The 23,469-nt window shown below is 35.2% G+C and overlaps 1 protein-coding gene across 26 annotated transcripts in view; it reads left to right on the top strand.

Annotated features, from left to right (window-relative positions):
- The window catches only part of DMXL1 (Dmx like 1), a 193,201-nt gene that overhangs the window by 99,677 nt on the left and 70,055 nt on the right, over positions 1 to 23,469 (top strand). For 15 of the 26 annotated variants that reach the window (XR_013532128.1, XR_013532123.1, XR_013532126.1 and 12 more), the window contains 7 exons: positions 690 to 951; positions 3,354 to 4,444; positions 4,933 to 5,124; positions 13,173 to 13,249; positions 15,315 to 15,442; positions 15,960 to 16,208; positions 16,539 to 16,652. Coding sequence is in view for 18 of the 26 variants with exons in the window: in XM_078365010.1 (XP_078221136.1) it covers positions 690 to 951; positions 3,354 to 4,444; positions 4,933 to 5,124; positions 13,173 to 13,249; positions 15,315 to 15,442; positions 15,960 to 16,208; positions 16,539 to 16,652 (2,113 nt within the window). In the remaining 8 variants the exon portion in view is untranslated. The remainder of the gene's footprint in view (positions 1 to 689; positions 952 to 3,353; positions 4,445 to 4,932; positions 5,125 to 13,172; positions 13,250 to 15,314; positions 15,443 to 15,959; positions 16,209 to 16,538; positions 16,653 to 23,469) is intronic. The other 11 variants (XR_013532130.1, XR_013532127.1, XR_013532125.1 and 8 more) reach the window with 1 other exon arrangement.

Here is a 23,469-nt window from a genome sequence, read left to right as displayed (position 1 = left end):
TCATATTTAATAGAGAATTTCAAAATTTGACTGTTAACTTGAATAGTATTTATACAGAATTAAGATTAACCAAATGGTGTTTGTTAGTTGGTAGAGATAGGTAATTGATTTGACTCTTAAGAATATTCATAAACAAGTTAAAAAAAATTAAGAGGTTTATCAGTTTAAACATATTTGAACCACATATCTGTCTCTGTATTATTTGATAAATATTAGAAAGTCCTTAACTGATTATTTTGTAGTAAACATTAAAAAAATTATGAATATTTAAGATAAAATGTTTCTGTCTCAAATTGCCCTTTTGCTCAGAGTTTCATACAAGTAATTCAAAACAGCCTTTTAACATGGAGACTAAATTCTCCAGGGGCAGATGAAGATTAATAGTAGAGGTTCAAGACAAAAAATAATATAGATTGAATTGATGTCATTTAAAGTATCCATTATTTTGTCATTTAGTCTACATTTTTGCACATATATATATTTAGTACTAGAAGGTAGATTGCAAATATTAAATGTTGTCAAGTAGATTTGCTAAAAGGAAGCAGCATATATTTTGTTTCTTACCCTTCTTTGCTAATTTTGGATATTAATAAGGCCTTGTATTTTTCCAGTTACTAGTGAGTTAATTGAATTTATACTAAAATGAAACCTGCTCCTGCTTATTTATAAACAATATTTTCTTTTTAAAGGTATGTCTTGAGAAATTGAATGACATTCAGTTGGCTCTTGTAATAGCAAGACTCTATGAGTGTGAATTTGATAGAGCTACAACATATAAATCTATTTTACGTAAAAAAGTTTTGGGAATTGATTCTCCTGCCAATGAACTGTGTTCCTTGAACATAAATGTGCATCATGATCCTTTTCTTCGGAGCATGGCATATTGGATTTTGGAAGATTATAGTGGTGCTCTGGAAACATTAATCAAGCAACCTATCAAAGAGTGTAATGGTGAGCTGCATTTCTAAGATGTTAATGATTAAGAGTGTTATTGATAATTGCTACATGTGCAGACCACTCAATGGTGTGATAAAGGTAATACAGAGAAATTGAATTCATGGTCTTTATAACAGTTTTTGGTTGGTTGGTTTTTTTCCTCCAGAAAGATAAATCCTTTGAAAACAAAGAACTTGGGATTTTCTATTTTTAAAAAGTAGATTTATTGAACATAAATATTGTCAACACTTGAATATAAACATATTGAAGAAATACTGTTATAAACCAGTTTTTAAATTTTAGGTTGAATTTAGTGTGTTTGTCCATCAGTGTTAGAATTCTTATAGTGTAAAATATGTTCAGTATTAAAAAAAAAAAAAAAGTTGACTTAGGTGATGTGAGTAGAAAATCTTAAGCTAGATAAGCCTGATTGTCTTGTTCATGAGATAAGTGAGGTAGAGCATATGTATTCTTTTGTGTCTACTAGTAACCTTTTCTTTTAGAAATCCTCTTTGCTAAAACTTCCTTAGAGTTTTGCATAAAATGGAATTTTTATATAGATTCTATAAAAATGAGATTTGCTTTTCAGATACTTTTACATAGATTGAATCGTGTTTGGTAGCTGATAAAATAGGTATTATATTATTTGAAATACTAATTGGAAAAGGTTCTAGTTCGCAGATTTTTATGTGGTATCATTTAATTGGGAAGTGGCCTTTGCCTTATTTTCTAAACCTTTGAGAAAGCTATGTGACTCATTCATTTAAGACTTCTAGCCATCTAAACTAAAGATTTTCAAATTAGTCTTTATGTATTGAAGGGAAAATGTAAATGCCTTTTCTAGCTACTTTCTTTTTTAAGTGTTTTTATTTTTTTAAAAATTTAGAGACCTCATCTTGCTTTGTTGCCCTGGCTTATCTCAAACACCTGGCCTCAAGCTAGCCTCCTATCTCAGCCTCCCAAAGTCTGGAATTACAGGCATGAGCCACTGTGCCTGGCCCTCTTTTCTTTTCCCCTTTCCTTTCCTCCCCTCCCCTTCTTCTTTATTTTCTTTCTTTCCCCTCTCCTCTCCCCTCCCCTCCTCTCCTCTCCCCTCCCCTCCCCTCCCCTCCCCTCCCCTCCCCTCCCCTCCCCTCCCCTCCCCTCCCCTCCCCTCTTTTTTCACATGGAGTCTCACTCTGTCAGTCTCACCTCATTTCAGCTTCCACCTCCCAAGCTCAATCTTTCCACCTTAGCCTCCTGAATAGCAGGGACCACAGATGTGTGCCACCGTGCCTGGCTAATTTTTTTGTATTTTCATTGGAGATAGGGTTTCACCATGTTCCCCAGGCTGGTCTTGAACTCCTGAGCTCAAAGTGCTGGGTTTATAGGCATGAACTACCACACCCAGCCCTGCTGGGTTTATAGGCATGAACTACCACACCCAGCCCTGGCCCACTTTCTTATCCTTACAGATATTCATTTGAAGTTTGTATTTTAATTTGGGACTAGTACATGTTTACATACTTTTATTACCAATTAATCTTGTATTCTAGAAAAAAAATTTCAAAAGATAATAGTGGCTTAGACCAGAATGATTGGAGTGGAGGCAGAGAGATGTGGTTGGATTTGGGATTTGATTTTAAGATTGACTAGATAGGACTGGATTTGATATGGAGTGAGAAGGAGTTAGGAGTCAATAGGTAAATGATTCAGGGAAGTACTGTTTTACATTATGAAGCTTTCTCTGATAAGGTGACCTTTGAGCAGACAATTGGTTGAAATGAGTGAGTTAATCAATGTAGATATGGGTAAAGAGTGGTTTGGGTCAAGGGCACACTAAATAAAAAGGTCCCAAAGCAAGAGTGTATACATGTAAGTGGAAACAAAATGTAGGCCTTTCAATATAGAAGTTTAGATTTTTCAGTGTTAAGTTGGGACTGGAGATAGAGATGATGTCCAAGTTATCATTTCAGTATTTCATTGGATATTACTGAAAGTCATGGGACTATATGAATTCAACTCAGGGAATATAGATAGAAAAGAAGTCAGCAGTTGAACCCTAGAGGAATCTCAGCGTTCCAAGGTAGAGAAAATGAGGAGGACTAACAAAGCAGACTGAGAAGTATCCAGGGAAGTAGAAAAATAACTAAAAGTCTGTAACTGGATGTTTCAAGTTCTTAGAATATTACCTGAAGAGATTGGTTTCAATGGGAAAGCAGCATAATCTTTGTTTTCCTACTTCGTTAGAATATGTTAATTATGAATGTGTTGTTGCCTCTTTAATGCCATGGATCATTGTGGCATATTAGTAAAATTGTGTCAAAGACCCTGTAGATAAAGGTGTCGTAGTAGATAGAGAAAAGGGACTACAATGCAAACGCCCAGTTCAGCTCTTGAAAAACTTTCCTTGGCTCATGAAATGAATTTACTTTCAGATCAAGTTATGTCAGCCTGTAGTCCTGCAGTTTTTAATTTCTACAATTACCTAAGAACACATCCTCTTTTGCTGAGACGTCATTTTGGATCATCTGATACATTTTCCACACACATGAATCTAACAGGAAAAAGTGGACTGGCAGGAACAATTAATTTAAGTGAAAGACGATTATTTTTTACTACTGCCAGTGCTCATTTAAAAGCTGGCTGCCCAATGTTGGCTTTGGAAGTATTATCAAAGATGCCTAACGTCATCAAGAAAACAAGACCTTTTTGTAGAGTTTCTAGTTTTCTGGATACTAGTAAAGACTGTTCTCCTTCTTCTCCATTAAAATTGGATGCAAAGGAAGATAAGTCTTCTGCTATTGACTGGTCACAGTCACTGATGAATGGTTTTGGATCTTCTTCAGAGGGTTCCTCAGAGAAGCAATCAAACTCCACTCTTTCTTTTGACTGGAGCCAACCAGGTGTTGTGTTTCAGGATGACTCTTTAGAGTTAAAATGGGACAGTGATAATGATGAAGAAAATGAGGATGTTCCTATTTCAATGAAAGAACTAAAATCTTTACAGAGAAAAACAGATAAAAAAATAGATGAAATCAGTTCTAATTACACAGAATCTTTCAGCACACTAGATGAAAATGACCTCTTAAATCCATCAGAAGATATAATTGCAGTTCAATTAAAATTTAGAGCATGTTTAAAGATTCTCACAGTAGAACTTCGTACTTTATCTACTGGCTATGAAATAGATGGTGGAAAATTGCGTTACCAGCTATACCACTGGCTTGAAAAAGAGGTGATAGCTCTTCAGAGGACTTGTGACTTTTGCTCAGATGCTGAAGAACTACAGTCTGCATTTGGCAAAAATGAAGACGAATTGGGATTAAATGAGGATGCTGAAGATTTGCCTCACCAAACAAAAGTGAAACAACTGAGAGAAAATTTTCAGGAAAAAAGACAGTGGCTCTTGAAATATCAGTCACTTTTGAGAATGTTTCTTAGTTACTGCATACTTCATGGATCTCATGGTGGGGGTCTTGCATCTGTGAGAATGGAATTGATTTTGCTTTTGCAAGAATCTCAGCAGGTATGTAATTTATATGACAGTCAAAAATAGTACATGTCTAAAATTATTTTTGATGTTGCAATTTTGGTTTTGAATACTAAGGCTTGATTTTCTTCATTACAGTTGCTTTAGGAAATGTTCCCTTCTCTGTGGTCCTTCATATTATGAATTAGTAGAGTTGTGTATTTACTGTAATTTCAAGAAATTCAGTATCAGGCCTTATGACCTGCTTAATTCACACTCCAAACTTGTCTGAATGCCTTGTAGGGTGACAAACTTCTTATTGCAAGAGGATACTGTCTTTTTATTTTCTCTCTCTGTTCCCCCTCAAATGTCTTATTTTTAAATATGATTATTGGAATGCTGAGTTCTTCAGGTCCCTTCTAACTCAAAGTTTCTATTATGCTTTTATTTTTTAATTGCTTTGAAGTGAGAGCCCTTGATTTACTGAAGTAATGGTTTATAACTATAAATAGTTGATTAACCTTTTTTCCCTCTTTGTTTTTAAGGAAACGGCAGAACCGCTATTTTCTAGCCCTCTGTCAGAGCAAACCTCAGTGCCTCTTCTCTTTGCTTGTACAGCCAGTGCCAAAACAGTAGTTGCCAATCCATTATTGCACCTTAGTAATCTAACACATGATATTCTCCATGCCATAATAAACTTCAATTCACCACCCCACCCTGATATCCAGAGCAATAAAGTAAGTATGCTTAGTTTTCAAGCCTTTAATTCATCTGTACAATGATAAAACTACAAGATAAATATTAAGGTGTTTTATTAAAGTAATTTTAAACATCAGACTAAGCATAGCAATTGTTACATTACCAAGTTTATATTGATTCCTAAGAAATCTTCTGGTTGTAGACCAGCTTATCTTACTCGTATTACTTAGACCAGTAGAGTTCTTGAATTTTTTTTCAAAATGCTTATTTAGTCTTAGCTGCTTTTTCAGAATAATAGGTGCATATGTAGATACATGAGTGATTCCTTTAGTAGTACATTTAACCAAAAAGCTCATTGTTTTTTAAACATAGAAAGTTAATATTTTAATGTAAAGGCACTAATATATAAATAAAGTTTTCCCTTGTTAATATTGGAGGATTCTGTATTTTGAGGATAATGTGAACTATTTGCCCCTGTCATTTCTGGACCAGCTAGAACAGAATCACCTGCAGTGCTTATTAAAAGTTTGGATTCTCAAGTTCACTCCAAACTTACTGAATCAGTCTGTGGGAGTATGTCCCAGGAATATGTATTTTTAAAGAAGCTCCTAGTGTGATTCTAATGTGTAACTAATTATATTGTTATACTTAATTCTCTAATCAACCAGAGCATCTTGTTCGTCATCACTCTATTTTATCTGCTGTTGATATTATATTTTATCTTTACTTCCCAGACATACTGAAATCCTTTGAAGTATAACTGATTTTAACCATTTTCATATCCCTTCAGTTGTTTTTTTCCTTATACTCTACCATGTAGCTTTCGTCCACCTCCCAGGTTATATTACACCAATTCGCTTTTCTGTTTGGCTGATGGTGGCCTCTCCTACAATTTTACCCTCTTTCATCCTTGTAATTGAATTTCACTACTTATTTTTCTGTACAGCTCTGTAGTAAATGCCCATATGGCTTATTATACAATGTAGAATTTAATTTCTTTCAGATTGTGCTCATTTTAGCCAAACTATATTTTATATTTAACTTTATTGCATACCTGTGGTGTGTCAGTTAGCTTTTGCTGCTTAAGAACTGTCCTGAAACATTAGTGGCTTAAAAAGCCATCATTTATTTTGCTCATGATTCTGTGGGTTGGTTCATTAGTTCTTTGGTTTGGGCCAGCTGTACTGATGTCTGGACTCTGTCATTCATCTTTGGTCAATTGGTGGGATAACTGGGGTCGAGATGATCTAGGATGTCATCATTTACATTTCTGGTGGTTGGCATATGCTGACAGTACTGACAGGAGGATCTGGGTCATAGGAATCTCTTCTCCAGCAGGAAAGCCTAATATATTTGTCTGGGTTCTTCAAGAAACAGAAAATAGGATGTGTAATGAGAGAGAGATTTATTATAAAGAATTGGCTTATGTGGTTTTGGAGGCTGAAAAGTTCCAAGATCTGCAGTTGGCAAGTTGGAGACCCAGGAGAGCTGATGGTGTAGTTCCAGCCCAAATCAGGCCTAAGAACCAGGAGAGCTATGTTTTAAGTTCAGGTCAAAAAGTCAACAGGATGAAGACCCCAAAAGAGCTGATGTTTTAGTTCAAGTTTGAAGACAGGAAAAGCAATGCCCCAGCTCAGTGAGTTAGACAGGAGTTACTCAACCTTTTTGTTCTATTCAGACCTTGCCAATTGAGTCTACTCACATAACAGACCACAATCTGCTTAATCAGTCTACTGGTTCAAATGTTTATCTCATCTGAAAGCATCTCACAGACACCTAGAATAATGTTTAATCAAATGTCTGTACACCCCTTGGCCCAGTCACAAGTAGATTTTTTTCACGATGGCGTCAGGGGTTCAAGAATAGTACGAATAGAATTTGCAAGGCTTTTTGAGGTGTAGATTCAAAACTCACACTTCATTTCTGTTGCTTCCTCTTAAACAAGTCAAGGCCAGCTTAGATTCAGTGAGTGGAGAAGTAGGTCCAGCTCTCTTTTGCAGAAGCTGTAAAATATTGTGGTCATTTTTGCAAGCTCCCACACATAGTTTTTATCATCTCCAATTATATAATATCTTTTAATTCATACCATGTTTTACTGACATTTGAAGGAAAAATTAGCAATTAGATTTGACCTGTCATTCTCCATTTTTATCTATAAAAAGACTGGCATACTTCACAATCAGATGAGGAACCTGGTCTTTTAATATTCTAGTCTGGTTTGACTTTCTTACCTAGCTGAAGCTTCTCCTTCATCCTCAGTTCTACCTAATGTTACCACTGTTGCTGTGCGGTGTTTAGGGTCTTCTCTTCCTTAAAACAAATGCCTGACTCCACTGCCTTTTGGTTACTGCCTTTCATACCTATAATGTTTCTCTTTTCTCTAGTTTCACTCTCTTCAAATTATTTCCTAAGGTAACTAGAATACATGGAAGCATATTCTTTAGTGACCTGTCCATTGGTGAACTGTCTGTTACCAGGTTGTGTCACTTCATGTTTTGGTTGAGGAAAAAGCAGATTGAGAGTTGGAGAGCTTACTTTAACACATGGTTCATGCTCTACTGGAGAGCTGACATCTGTTTCTCTTTGCTCTAGAAAAAGAAATTAGGTAGCAGATGTGTGTTTTATAATTTCTGCTAAAGGCTTCAGTGTGTTTTCTTTAAATTTTCTGTAGTGAGAATTATGTAGATAAAAATGAGTGTCATGTCAGCAACTACGCAGACGACCAGCGGACAAATCCACAAAGATGGGAAGAAACCAGCGCAAAAAGGAGGAAAACACCCGAAACCAGAACACATCGCCTCCTAGAAAGGACCAAAACTCCTCACCAGCAAGGGAACAAAGCTGGACGGAGAATGACTGTGACGAAATGACGGAATTAGACTTCAGAAGATGGATAATGAGAAACTTTTGTGAGCTAAAAGATCATGTATTAAATCAATGCAAAGAAACTAAGAACCTTGAAAAAAGATTTGAAAAAAGATTCGAGGAAATGATAACAAGAATGGATACCTTAGAGAGGAATATGAATGAATTAAAGGAGCTGAAAAACACAATACGAGAACTTCGCGAAGCAAACGCAAGTTTCAATAGCCGAATTGACCAAGCAGAAGAAAGAATATCTGAAGTCGAAGACCAACTCAATGAAATAAAACGAGAAACCAAGATCAGAGAAAAAAGCGCAAAAAGGAATGAACAAAGTTTCCAAGAAATGTGGGACTATGTGAAAAGACCTAACCTACGTTTGATAGGTGTACCAGAAGGGGACGAAGAGAATGAATCCCAGCTGGAAAATACTCTTCAGGACATCATCCAGGAAAATTTCCCCCACCTAGCAAGACAAGCCAACACTCAATTGCAGGAAATACAGAGAACACCACAAAGATATTCCGCAAGAAGAGCAACCCCAAGGCACATAATCGTCAGATTCAACAGGGTTGAAATAAAGGAGAGAATACTAAGGGCAGCCAGAGAGAAAGGTCGGGTCACCCACAAAGGGAAGCCCATCAGACTCACAGCAGATCTCTCGGCAGAAACACTACAAGCCAGAAGAGAGTGGGGGCCAATATTCAACATTCTTAAAGAAAAGAACTTTCAACCCAGAATTTCATATCCAGCCAAACTGAGCTTCAGAAGTGAAGGAAGAATAAAATCCTTTGCGAACAAGCAAGTACTCAGAGATTTTGTCACCACCAGGCCTGCTTTACAAGAGCTCCTAAAAGAGGCACTACACATAGAAAGGATCAATCAGTACCAGCCATTCCAAAATCACACTGAATGCTAAAGAGCTTCAACATAATGAAGAATTTACAACAACTAACAGGCAAAACAGCCACTTAGAATCAAAATGGCAGTATCAAATTCACACATAACAATATTAACCCTAAATGTAAATGGACTAAATGCACCAATCAAAAGACACAGACTGGCAAATTGGATAAAAATCCAAAACCCATCAGTGTGCTGTATCCAGGAAACCCATCTCACATGCAAGGATACACAAAGGCTCAAAATAAAGGGATGGAGGAAGATTTACCAAGCTAATGGAAAGCAAAAAAAAGCAGGAGTTGCAATTCTCATCTCTGATAAAATAGACTTTAAAGCAACAAAGATCAAAAGAGACAAAGAAGGCCATTACATAATGGTAAAAGGATCGATACAACAAGAAGAGCTAACGATCCTAAACATATATGGACCCAACACAGGAGCACCCAGATACATAAGGCAAGTTCTTAATGACTTACAGAAGGACTTAGACTCCCACACAATAATAGTGGGAGACTTTAACACTCCACTGTCAATACTAGACAGATCAACCAGACAGAAAATCAACAAGGATACCCAGGGCTTGAAATCAGACCTGGAGCAAGCAAACCTGGTGGACATTTACAGAACTCTCCATCCCAAATCCACAGAATACACATTCTTCTCAGCACCACATCACACCTACTCTAAAATTGACCACATAATTGGAAGTAAAGCACTGCTCAACAAATGCAAAACAACTGAAATCATAACAAACAGCCTCTCAGACCATAGTGCAATCAAGTTAGAACTCAGAATTCAGAAACCGACCCAGAACCGCACAGCTTCATGGAAACTGAACAACTGGCTCTTGAATGTTGACTGGGTAAACAACGAAATGAAGGCAGAAATAAAGAAGTTCTTCGAAACCAATGAGAATGAAGACACAACGTGCCAGAACCTCTGGGACACATTTAAAGCAGTCTCTAGAGGAATGTATATAGCAATAAGTGCCCATATGAAGAGAATGGAGAGATCCAAAATTGACACCCTATCGTCAAAATTGAAAGAGCTAGAGGAGCAAGATCAAAAAAACTCAAAACCCAGCAGAAGACAAGAAATTACTAAGATCAGAGCTGAGCTGAAGGAGATTGAGACACGAAAAACCCTTCAAAAAATCAATAAATCCAAGAGCTGGTTTTTTGAAAAGATCAACAAAATAGACAGACCACTAGCCAGATTGATTAAAAAGAAAAGAGAGAACAACCAAATAGATGCAATAAAAAATGATATAGGGGAAATCACCACAGATTCCACAGAAATTCAAACCATCATCAGAGAATACTACAAACAACTCTATGCACATAAACTAGTAAACCTGGAAGAAATGGATAAATTCCTGGACTCCTGTGTCCTCCCAAGCCTAAACCAGGAGGAAGCTGAAACTATGAATAGACCAATAACAAGGTCTGAAGTTGAGGCAGCAATTAAGAGCCTACCTCACAAAAAAAGCCCAGGTCCAGATGGGTTCACAGCCGAATTCTACCAGACACACAAGGAGGAGCTGGTACCATTCCTTCTAAAACTATTTCAAACAATCCAAAAAGAGGGAATCCTTCCCAAATCATTTTATGAGACCAACATCATCCTGATACCAAAACCTGGCAGAGACCCAACGAGAAAAGAAAACTTCAGGCCAATATCCATGATGAACATAGATGCAAAAATCTTCAATAAAATATTGGCAAGCCGATTGCAACAGCAAATCAAAAAACTTATTCATCATGATCAAGTAGGATTCATCCCAGGGATGCAAGGCTGGTTCAACATACGCAAGTCTATCAACGTAATTCACCACATAAACAGAACCAAAAACAAAAACCACATGATTATCTCAATTGACGCAGAGAAGGCATTTGACAAAATTCAACAGCCCTTTATGCTAAAAACCCTCAATAAACTCGGTATCGATGGAAGGTATCTCAAAGTAATAAAAGCTATTTATGACAAACCAACAGCCAATATCATACTGAATGGGCAAAAACTGGAAGCATTCCCTTTGAAATCTGGTACTAGACAAGGATGCCCTCTCTCACCACTCCTATTCAATATAGTACTGGAAGTTCTAGCCAGAGCAATCAGGCAAGAAAAAGAAATAAAGGGTATTCAAATAGGAAAGGTGGAAGCCAAATTGTCTCTATTTGCAGACGACATGATAGTATACCTACAAGACCCCATCGCCTCAGCCCAAAAACTCCTGAAACTGATAAACAACTTCAGCAAAGTCTCAGGATATAAAATCAATGTGCAAAAATCACAAGCATTCATCTACACCAATAACAGACTTAAAGAAAGCCAAATCAAGAGTGAACTGCCATTCGCAATTGCTACAAAAAGAATAAAATACCTTGGAATACAACTCACAAGGAACGTAAGGGACCTCTTCAAGGAGAACTACAAACCACTGCTCAACGAAATCAGAGAGGACACAAACAGATGGAGAAACATACCATGTTCATGGTTAGGAAGAATTAATATCGTGAAAATGGCTATACTGCCCAAAGTAATTTACAGAATCAACGCTATCCCCATCAAGCTACCATTGACTTTCTTCACAGAACTGGAAAAAACCACCATGAACTTCATATGGAACCAAAAGAGAGCCCGCATAGCCAAGTCAATTCTAAGCAAAAAGAACACAGCGGGGGGCATCACACTACCGGATTTCAAACTATACTACAAGGCTACAGTAATCAAAACAGCATGGTACTGGTACCAAAACAGAGATATAGACCAATGGAACAAAACAGAGGCACCGGAGGCAACACAACATACATACAACTATACAATCTTTGATAAACCTGACAAAAACAAGCAATGGGGCAAGGATTCCATGTTTAACAAATGGTGTTGGGAAAACTGGCTAGCCATGTGCAGAAAGCAGAAACTGGACCCCTTCCTGACACCTTACACTAAAATTAACTCCAGATGGATTAAAGACTTAAACATAAGACCTGGCACCATGAAAACCCTAGAAGGAAATCTAGGCAAAACTATCCAGGACATAGGAGTAGGCAAGGACTTCATGAACAAAACACCAAAAGCATTGGCAACAAAAGCCAAAATAGACAAATGGGACCTAATGAAACTCCACAGCTTCTGCACGGCAAAAGATACAGTCACTAGAGTGGATCGGCAACCAACAGAATGGGAAAAAATTTTCGCAGTCTACCCATCTGACAAAGGGCTGATATCCAGAATTTACAAACAACTCAAGCAGATTTACAGGAAAAAAACAAACAAGCCCATTCAAAAGTGGGCAAAGGATATGAACAGATACTTTACGAAAGAAGACATATATGAGGCCAACAATCATATGAAAAAATGCTCATCGTCACTGGTCATCAGAGAGATGCAAATCAAAACCACATTGAGATACCATCTCACGCCAGTTAGAATGGCGATCATTAAAAAATCTGGAGACAACAGATGCTGGAGAGGATGTGGAGAAAAAGGAACACTTTTACACTGTTGGTGGGAGTGTAAATTAGTTCAACCATTGTGGAAGACAGTGTGGCGATTCCTCAAGGCCTTAGAAATAGAAATTCCATTTGACCCAGCAATCCCATTACTGGGTATATATCCAAAAGACTATAAATCGTTCTACTATAAGGACACATGTACACGAATGTTCATTGCAGCACTGTTTACAATAGCAAAGACCTGGAATCAACCCAAATGCCCATTGATAATAGACTGGATTGGAAAAATGTGGCACATATACACCATGGAATATTATGCAGCAATCAGAAATGATGAGTTCGTGTCGTTTGTAGGGACATGGATGAATCTGGAAAACATCATCCTCAGCAAACTGACACAAGAACAGAAAATGAAACACCGCATATTCTCACTCATAGGTGGGTGATGAAAAATGAGAACACATGGTCACAGAAAGGGGAGTACTAAACACTGGGGTCTATTGGGGGGGAAAAGGGGAGGGCCAGTGGGAGGGGGAGGTGGGGAGGGATAGCCTGGGGAGAAATGCCAAATGTGGGTGAAGGGGAGAAGAAAAGCAAAGCACACTGCCATGTGTGTACCTACGCAACTGTCTTGCATGCTCTGCTCATGTACCCCAAAACCTATAATCCAATAAAAAATTAAAAAAAAAAAAAAAAAAAAAAAAAAAAAAAAAATGAGTGTCATAGAAAAAAGGAAATAGTTTATGAAGTCAAAGAATGAAAAATTTTTTCATTTTTTAAAAAATGATGATTATATTAGGTCTTGAAAAAAATCTATACTTTAAAAAAGTTATACTTAAAGTAATTTTGTTTTTGTTTTCCAGGTTTATGTAATGCATAATTTAGCAGCCTCACTTTCTGCTTGTATTTATCAGTGCCTTTGTGGTAGTCATAACTACAGGTAACTATCTTTTTATGAAATTTAAGAATGCTTACAGTAAGCAGTGAGGTTTCATATTTTGTATGTTAGTGGTTTAGAACTATCTATAACAGTCTATTTCAAGGAATGCAAAAAACATACAACTGAGGTTTTTAGTACTTTCTGTTCATCTTTGAAATTTTTATGGCAAATGAATCTCAAATAAATTTCATCTTTGAAATTTTTATGGCAAATCTCAAATAAAATTCATATAACTTATTTAGCAGCCTATTATCGATCACTGCCTTATGTCAGATACTGTGATTGGCACTAAGAATTTTAACACAGATAATAATATAAGGTCTATTTTTTAGGGTCAATCTAGTTAGAGACAAACATGTGAGCTGATAAATGATAGGTGTGTAATATGGCATAGTACCACAATGGTAACTACAATAAGATGGTAGATAGTAAAAGGTTCAGGGAGCGCAGGGGAGGGAGTAATTGACTTGAAATTGAGAAAAATTTTGCAGAAGAATTGATGTATATGATATTTCTCTTTATGTTATAAAGTTTTACTGTAATTTAGGCTTTAAAAAAATGGTTTGTTACCCTCTGGGGTCTTTCTGTATCTATCTTTAGTTCTTTGAAATGCTCTGTTTCTTCAAATATTGTCTCATCTCTCTTCTCTTTCCTATTAAACAGGTATTGCAACTTCTGGGTCATTTCTTAATGTTCTTTTAACTTTCCCCTCCTATGTTCCTTTTCTTTATCTCTTTTTGTTTCATTTCAAGAGAGATTCCAGCTTCATTTTCCAAGTATGAATTCATTAGCAATGTCCTATTTAGCCAGAATTTATATTTTAGAAATTCTGTTTTTTCATTTTTAAGATCTCTTGTTAAATTTAATAGTTGCTTCTATTTTTGTAACATTTCTTGATTAAAAAATTTTTTTCTGAGTTTGAAGTACTTTAACTTAGTGGTAAGTTGGCTTTCTCAGGTGAAGATCTTTTGTTGAGTTTGTTATTTTTACATGATGTCAGCCTTCCTTGTTAATTTTTGGTTGTCTGTCCATTTTATATATTTGAATTTTCTATGGGTAGCCTTACTTACCACTCTGTTTGTATATTTCCCAAGGTAGCTTCAACTTTATTTCTTTAACGCTGATTCTTCAAGAATTCACTTTCTTATTATTTAGGCTTTATTTTCATTAACTTATTTTTACCTTTCCTATGATTTCCAAAGGAATGAGCAAGTTTTTTTGTTGTTGTTGTTACTCTGCTATCTTGAAGTTGGAAAGTAAAGCAAGAGAAACTACAAATCTATCAAAATGTTATAACCAATGAGATTTCCTAATCATAACATATTTACACCAATAAATGTGCTATGTTTAAGTATTATATTTATGTACTTAATGTATGATGTAGGGATTTCTAATTCCTATAATTCGTAATTCCTTATACCATTTTCTATCAGAATCATTTCATAGTTTATGTCAAGCCGCAAGTTATTTTGTTTATTCATCTATTAGACTTAGCTTTGCATCTTTTACTTGGGGAAGCTTATCCTGAATTCCCAAATTGTGTGAAATACTCCTCTATTTTGCCGTGATAGCATCACATGCATAAGTTTCATCTTTAAGAGTAGTATGATAATATTATTTGTGTTTTGTTCCCCCACTAGAGTAAATTTAATGGGGACAGAAACATTGTTTTTCCTTGAATGCCTAGTATCTGCTACAGTGCCTGATGTGTAGGGGTAGGCTAGCCATTCTCTATAAAAGTGAGCCTAAACTTACTTTATTTTCAACCAGATAACTGTGTTTTTAAGTCATAGTTTGTAAGCTTGCTACTTGTACATAGCAATTTAGTTTTCTCATTTGTACTTATCCTGTCTCTTAAAACCTGTCAAATATGTTTTAATTTAGAAAATGTATATATTTACACTTAAAGGATATTTGTTTTCATATAGCACTAGACACTGTACAGTATACTACTTAGATGTACTAGCAGTATAATTAATAGAAATTTGTACTCTTGACATTAGATCTGAAACATGAAAATATTATATATGAAATCATGGATTTAAATATTGTTTTCTTCTCTCAGTTCATTTCAAACAAATCAGTTTACTGGAATGGTATATCAGACAGTACTGCTTCCTCATCGATATTCGTTGAAAACAGGAAGCTTAGATGAAGCAATAACTCCCAATACATCACCAGCTCAATGGCCAGGTATAAATAATTTGCATGTATAGATCAGTTTTTTCTTAGTCTTATTTATAATCTTAGATAAGTTGAAAGACTATTTGTTTTAGTTTTGCCACACGATAATGATTGTTAAATATTGTTAGAATTGATACCAGTTCAGTATTCACCCCTCATTCTGAGTTATGCAGTTACTTAACGTTAGTATTTCCTTGATCATTATCTTAATATAACTCAAATGTTTTGTAATATAATTTTTTAAATCATTTTGCTTTTGTCATACTAGAAAAACACATCAATGAAATTTCATCTGAGATTTTAGTCATTAGAGATTTTAATATTTAATGTTACAGATTTTTAATGTTTCTCTCAAATAGCTCATTTGTGCATTAACTATAATAACCACTACTAGTCTATGAATCTAGGGAAGAAAATACAGCATTAAATCCTGATGCAATACCTTTTTTGCTAAAATTAGAAAAATATAGTTAATTTTTAATTTTAAAAATTTATAGTCAGTGGCAGCTATGTTTGTTTGTTCTAGGAATAACTTGTCTAATTCGACTTTTGAATTCTTCTGGCGAGGAAGCCCAGTCAGGGCTTACAGTCTTACTCTGTGAAATTCTCACAGCAGTGTATCTTAGTCTCTTCATTCATGGACTGGCCACACATTCAAGTAATGAACTATTTCGGATTGTGGCCCATCCTCTAAATGAAAAAATGTGGTCTGCTGTATTTGGTGGAGGTGCAAATATTCCTAGCAAAGAACGGACACATTCAAAAGTTTCACCTGGTGAGTTTTAATTTTTTTGTTAAGACTGAAGCTTTATTTATCTGAGTGATAACTTTCTCAAACGTAATTACATTTTAATTTAGTTATAGAAAGTTCTTGTTACAGACCATTTGTGAAAAGCATGAACAAATAGCTATACAGTGAAAATGTAATATTAAAGTTTCTGGTGCAGTTTTTAATCTTTAAAATATTCCTGTATCAGTAATTAGAATGATCTTATATAAATTTGTTAAATATTTTACAATTGAAACTTTCATTTGTTTTGAAACACACTGTAATATTGGTTTTTGTTCTATCCCAAATACAGATTATTTCTTCTTTCTTTGGCAGGAAGGCACTTTGCTATGCCTAGTCCCCACCAGGTAGTGGTATTCTCCATGGAATGTGTGGGCTTTTCCAAAGCTCTTTCAGCCATCAGTTCTCATAGCCCTCCCAGTCTTGCAGGCAAGATATGAGCTTTAGAAATAGGCTTTTATCATTCAGCTTGCTTTGTGTTGTTTTGAGGGGTTGGGGTACAGTGGGCCAGTTTTGTTTTGTTTGGCATTTATAGAAAACTGAGAAGTTTCCTTTGATCAAGCCATATTTTTGATTTAAAACAATGATTAGCAGTTAGAAAACTGTGATATTTTGTTCTACTTTTAAGTTCTTTGTTTTTTATATTTCTCTGTCCCTTAGACTTTAACATTTTAAAGTGTGTAAAAATAAAACACTGTCAGTGCTAATCATAGAAAATCAGACTATGGCTTGAAATGACTAGAAAAACATTTCAAATTAGGCTGCCTTATGATTTGCATATTATGATTCTGGCTGTTAAAGTTTTTGGATTTCTAAGTGTTCATGATACCATGAAAAGGAAACATTTTAAACAATTATATCCCCTTTTAAAAAACTTTCTAATGTTAAAACTGTATTTTTTAATGTGTTAGTTCATATGTGATAATCTTGGTTTTCCAATTTTGGAGGACATAAGGAGAATGTTTATTTTTAATATGTAGTACCTGAAAACTTATTTCATTTTATACTGATGTTGAATAAATTGAAAATGTTAAATGTTTTTCCAAAAAAAAAAAGAAAAACCCTTTGTGTACGTTTAAGAGAAAAGCTCAGCAAGATTATTCATCTCCTTATGAATTTTCATTTACTTCTTCCCTGACATTTACACTGAACATATTCTTGAACATGTAGGTATATGTGGGCTTGGATATATATGTGTTGGGAGATCAGGCAGTTGGTGAGGGACATGAGAGAATAATGAATTTGGCTTCATTATTAAGGAGTAAATTATTGCCAAGATCTATACTGTGACTGATGAATATTCTTTGAATGAAGCTATATTAAAAGGAAGTTAGAAAAGTTATTCTCTTGTTAAAATATTAAAAAGTTATTTATAGCAATGCTGGCACTTATTATACTTTTCAAAAGTGTTTCCACTAAGCTGTGGCCCTGCATGACTATATAGCAAAAAATCATGATGGCCTAGCTTCTACTTCCTCTCCTTAATTGAAATTGTTTCTTCAATTACCTAGGACTCTCAGACATTCTAGTCTGGGTCTCTTACTCTCTTCAACCAAGAAAAAAATAGGCAGGAATTCCTTTATGTATAATACTTACCATGAGGCAAATTCAGTTTATAACTTAAAGCAGAGTTCAACCAGCTTTTTCTGTTAAAAAAAAAAAAAAAAAAACTAAATATATAATTTAGGTTTTGCAGTTCAGTCGGTATCTCACAACTATTTAGTTCTGCCCTTGTAGCGCAAAAGCAGCCATAGACCATTTTTAAACAGATGGGTGTAGCTGTGTTCTAATAAAACGTTATTTATTTGTTGGTTTGCAATTTGCCAACTCTTGCTTTACAAGTAGAAGCAATTTATTATTGCTCTATTTGAAATAAAATATATGCCATCCTTGTTAAAGGAATTTCATTTTAGAAACAACTAAAGTTAATATTTTGGGGCATGGAGTTCACTGTAGGTCTCTCATTTGACCTAGCCACAAATTGTAGTTACGAAATATGTAAGTGGCCTCAGAGGGATAATTTATAATCTTCCCTGCCATAGCCCTTAGCTTCCTTGAACAAATCTAGGGGCTAATTCAGTTTTTGCTGTTATAAAATACTGAAAATGCAGAATGCTAATATGACGTCTCCAGAGACCTGATACCATCCTGCTAGTACTCATCCACCTATCACACTTTGCTTACTAATTTGATGGCGGTTTTATCTCTCTGGTCCCTGTCATTTGCCCTAAATTAAACTTATTTCCTTCTATCTTCTCTTCTTATGCACTTCAGATTTCATATGCAGATCTACGTGGCTTGCCAAATTTAACTTTGATTATTAAAATATTAAGTATTTTAATTTTTGTAACATTTCTGTTTTTTAAAAAGTTGTTTATTGTGTTTTTTGTATCGATTTTTTTTTTTTAAGAATTTCACATGAAATTTGACTTGGACTATATTTATACTTAAGATACCTGAATTCCATTAAAGAAAAACTTTCAAAGTCTAAGGGAAGTAAGATCCGTAGCTCTGTTGAGTTTAAATTAAAAATTGGTAAATTAATTTTGACCATGTTTTTAATATGTTCTGAGAAAAATTCATTTGTTGAGATTCTGATCTTGTTGATGTAAAATGTTAAAAAGGGATAAATTCTTGCTAAGGAACGTTCAGATATACATAAAAAAGAAAATGAAAAATACATTCTTACTAAGCAGCCATCAGGTGTGTCAATTCCATCCATTTCTCCTGAGCACAGATATACGTAAAAAACCTTACTGAAAGTCCAGGTTAATCTTTGTATAAGGTTGGTGTAAAGGAATGGCAAAAAACACAATTACTTTTACACCAACCTTATTAACCACTCTAGTTGTTGGTTGTAGGCAAAAATACCATTACATAAATAATTTTGGGAGACCATCACAGGTACCATCATAAGCTCTATCCTACCACTTGTTCAACCCCCAGTAAAAAATAAAGTGATCTAAAATTATCTGCATCTATATATATGTCTAATCTCAAATCAATAATAAGGACACTTAAAACATACTGTTCACTTAGTGGTAGGGCTAGATGTAGTCACATCCAGGTTATGTAGTACTCTTCTGTCCTTGAGTACCCAGAAAGTGTTCTAAATACAATCATGGAAGTAATTGATGGAGTTACTTAAAGAAAACATGAATGATACCATTTGTCCATATGCTAACCAGAACAAAAGGAATATATTCACTGAATGATGAAACTAAAGGCCTGCTGGTTCCAAAGCTGATCTAATTTTAAAAGGAGCAGGAAGGCTGGGCATGGTGGCTCATACCTGTCATCCAAAGCATTTTGGGAGGCTGAAGTGGGCGGATGACCTGAGGTCAGGAATTTGAGACCAGCCTGGTCAACATGGTGAGACCTTGTGTCTACAAAAATTAGCCAGTCATGGTGGTGCACCTGTAGTTCCAGCTACTCAGGAGGCTGAGACAGGAAGAATTACTTGAACCTGGGAGATGGAGGTTGCAGTGAACTGAGATCACACCACTACAGTCAAGTCTGGGTGACAGAGCGAGACTCTGTCTCAAAAAAACAAAAGAAAAGGAGCATGTAGAAAGAGAGGGAAAGAAGTGAAGGCAATTAATGGTAACTAGAAGCAGTGGTCCTCTGGAGTAGAGATTCAGTGAAAACTAGAGAGAAAAATCTCACAACAGAAAGTCAATGAGGACAAGGAACTGCTAGCAGCATTGGCTTTCAATATGAGGTAAAGTTCTGAAATCTCAGTGTTTTGAAGGCATTATTATGTTGGCCTGAAAACATACCAACTGAGGCAGGACAGCAACCTGATAAATTTTAGGTTGTAGGAAAGCAATCCTGTGTGTTTGGATTACTGCTAATCACAATCATTATGTCCCAAAAGTCTAATTGCATTAAGTGATGTTCAATATGTATTGTTGACCAAGGGAATAAAACAATGCATTTTAGAAAAGTTGACTTGAATCCAGTCAAAATTAATGTGTATTTCATTTTCCTAACTATTCAAATCAATGTCAAAGCATTGTATATCGAAGATGAAATACATGTTAAAAATGTTTAACATGTTTTCTAAAAATGTTAAACATGTTTTAAAAATGTTTTCTAAAAAGTGTTCTGTAGGTTTAGGTGCTGTATTATGAGAGGAATTTGAAAGTCATCATTTGTTTTCCTTGTTCTGATATAAATTTGGATTTAAATTTTCTTTGCCAAGATGGCCTCATGAACTAGATTTTATTTCTTTCTACATATCTATTATATACTTAATATATCCTTATAGTAACAATATTTAAAGATAAGCTTCATAACTTAAGAAAATGATAGATTTTTATTAGACTGTAGTCTAGCAGGTCAAAATTCTTAACCAAAATGTTAATGTATATAAATTGATTTTTAATTAAATTTAGATTTTTGTGAATTCCACATATATTAATGAAGAATTTGATTTTTCTAATTAACTAAGACTGTAGTGCAGTTATATGTTTATGGAGCTCTGAATTATTTTGTTATTATGGTTAATTTTTAACAGAATCAGCTAAGCAATAGCAATTTTCAAAAAATTACTTTTTCTGCTAACAGTTAGAAATCCATACTTTTGCTTTTTATTCTATGTTATAAACAAAACAATGTTTTTAAGAATTTTTATTATGTTTTGTGATACTTGCAGTTATAAGAACTGGGAATTTTCTCTTTATCTTAATAAATTTATAGTAATGATTTTTTTATGTCTCCAAGTTGAGGACTGGAAATATAAAATGAGTATTTTATTTGTGGTAAGCATGTTGTATATTTTTTACTATGATACCACTATGATATTCTAGACATAAAGTATATTTCCGATTTATTATGCTAAATACAGATCAGAAAATCCATGTTTTGCTTTTTGTGATAAAACTTATATAAAAGTAAAAGTTCTGTATTCAGTATTCAATGATTATGGCGTCATTCCTATCATTTCTTTAGCAAAATATGAAAAACAGCAAAATATCTTGACCAGAAAAGCTAAGACTTGAGCATATTAAAATATAAAACAAAATAGGTGATTTAAAATATAGTTGAATATGCCAAACACTTAACTGGTAGTTTATTATAAGGAACTTTTAAAAGACTGCTGAACTTCAAAATTACTAATTCTGTGGAAGTGAATACTGTACTCTCCCCTCCCTTTCCTTCCCCTCCCTTCGCTTTTCGAGACAGAGTCTCCTTGTTGCCCAAGCTGGAGTGCAGTGGTGTGAACTCAGCTCACTGCAGCCTCTGCCTCCCGGGTTCAAGCGATTCTCCCACCTCAACCTCCCAAGTAGCTGGGATGACAGGCCTGTGCCCCACACCTGGCTAATTTTTGTATTTTTTGGTATAGGTGGGCCAGGCTGGTCTCAAACTCCTGACCTCAAGGGATCCGCCGGCCTGAGCCTCCTTAAGTGCTGGGATTACAAGTGTGAGCCACCATGCCTGGCCAGGGATACATTTTCTGTTAGACTTTTTGTTGAAGACCATATAATATAAATTTTAATTTAAAGTTTAAAAAGCATTTTATTCATTCATTTTATAAATGACTCAGGAAGGCAAATTTTTATATAAGAGTAGAGAAACATAGAAGATAAAAGAAACTCCAAGATATGTACATGTATAAATTTTTACATTTAATTACGCTTTTATTTCACTGGTAAAGCTTGATGACAAAAGAAGAAATTAACCTTATAATAAATGCAACATTGTTTATCTGGACACCCACATTCAATATTTCCTTCTTTTTTTTTTTTTTTGAGACATGGTCTTGCTCTGTCTCCCAGGCTGGAGAGTGCAGTGGTTTGATCACAGCTCATTGCAGCCTTGGCATCCTGGGCTCAAGTGATCCTTCCACCTCAGTCCCCCAAGTAGCTGGGACTACAGGTGCAGGCCACCCTTGATTAGCCTACTTAATTTTTTCAGTTTTATTTTTGTAGAGACAGGGTCTCACTATGCCCATGCTGGTCTTCGACTCTTAGACTCAACTGATCTCCCCACCTCGACCTCCCAGAGTGCTGGGATTGCAGGTGTGAGCTACCATGCCCTGCCTCATTCAGTATTTCTGTGTACCTTACTGAGACCAATTATGCGGTCTCTCTCTTCAAACCAGTTTTCTAATATTTCTGGCAGTCCTACTTCCTCCAGCAAAATGGCCTGAATATATTTTCTCCATTCTAATTTTTTAAATTATGACAAAAAAAACATGACATAAAATTTACCAAGTGAACTATTTTTAAGTATATAGTTTAGTAGTAAGTCTATTGTGTTGTGAAACAGATCTCTAGAATTTTTTCAGATCTTGCAGATCTGAAACTATACCCATTAAACAATTCCCCTACTTCTTGCAATCCCTGGTAATCACCATTTTACTGTTTCCAGGTGTTTGATAACTTTATATACCTAATTTAAGTGGTTATATACCTTATTTAAGTGGGATTATATAGTGCTTTGTCTTTTTGTGACTGGCTTATTTCACCTAGTATAATGCTCTTCCATGTTGTAGCTTGTGACAGAATTTCCTTCCTTTTTAAGGCTGAATAATATCCCATTGTGTGTGTATACACCATTCATGTTTTCAATAAGTTTGTTGAGTTTGAGTCAAAATCTTATATACAGAATCATGTTGTGGCATTCAGGGTGATTGAAAAGTAAGTACTACTCTAGGGCAGTGATCTTCAGGATTTTGAATATATTAACTTATCCATAAAACATGGTTGACCAAATTCTCAATATATATATATTTATGTCTATTACTGTCGATCCAGATGTTAAACATGGACAACATTGTTTCTTCTCCTTACTACTGTTCTTCTTCCCCTTCTTTCCTCTGCTTTCCTCTCTCCATGCCCCTCTCCCTCCTTTCTTCTTGTCCCTTCTCCTTTTCCTTGCCTCTACTTCTTCCCGTCCCTTTCTTCTCCTCTACCTTCTTCCCTTCTACTGCCCTTTCCTCCTATTTATCAAAAAATAAATCTAGAAGTTATAGTACTTTCCTTCCATATGCCAGTAATTCATTTTGTACACCAACTACCTTGGATACTGCCTTGTTCTGTGGCCTGGAGACAAATCACCACTTTCTATTAAGATATTTATCATTTCATTTTTATAGATATTTGTGGAGCCATGTTCAAAATACTATGCATGGGAATGATCCTAGGAAGACTTTTTTTTTTTTTTTTTTTTTTTTTTTGAGACGGAGTTTTGCTCTTGTTTACCCAGGCTAGAGGGCAATGGCGCGATCTCGGCTCACCAC

This window comes from Callithrix jacchus, chromosome 2 (assembly GCF_049354715.1).
Source record: "Callithrix jacchus isolate 240 chromosome 2, calJac240_pri, whole genome shotgun sequence".
Classification (NCBI taxonomy): Eukaryota; Metazoa; Chordata; class Mammalia; order Primates; family Cebidae; genus Callithrix; species Callithrix jacchus.
The sequence above is the reverse complement of the archived record's forward strand: the minus strand, read 5'-3'. Positions and strand labels throughout refer to the sequence as shown.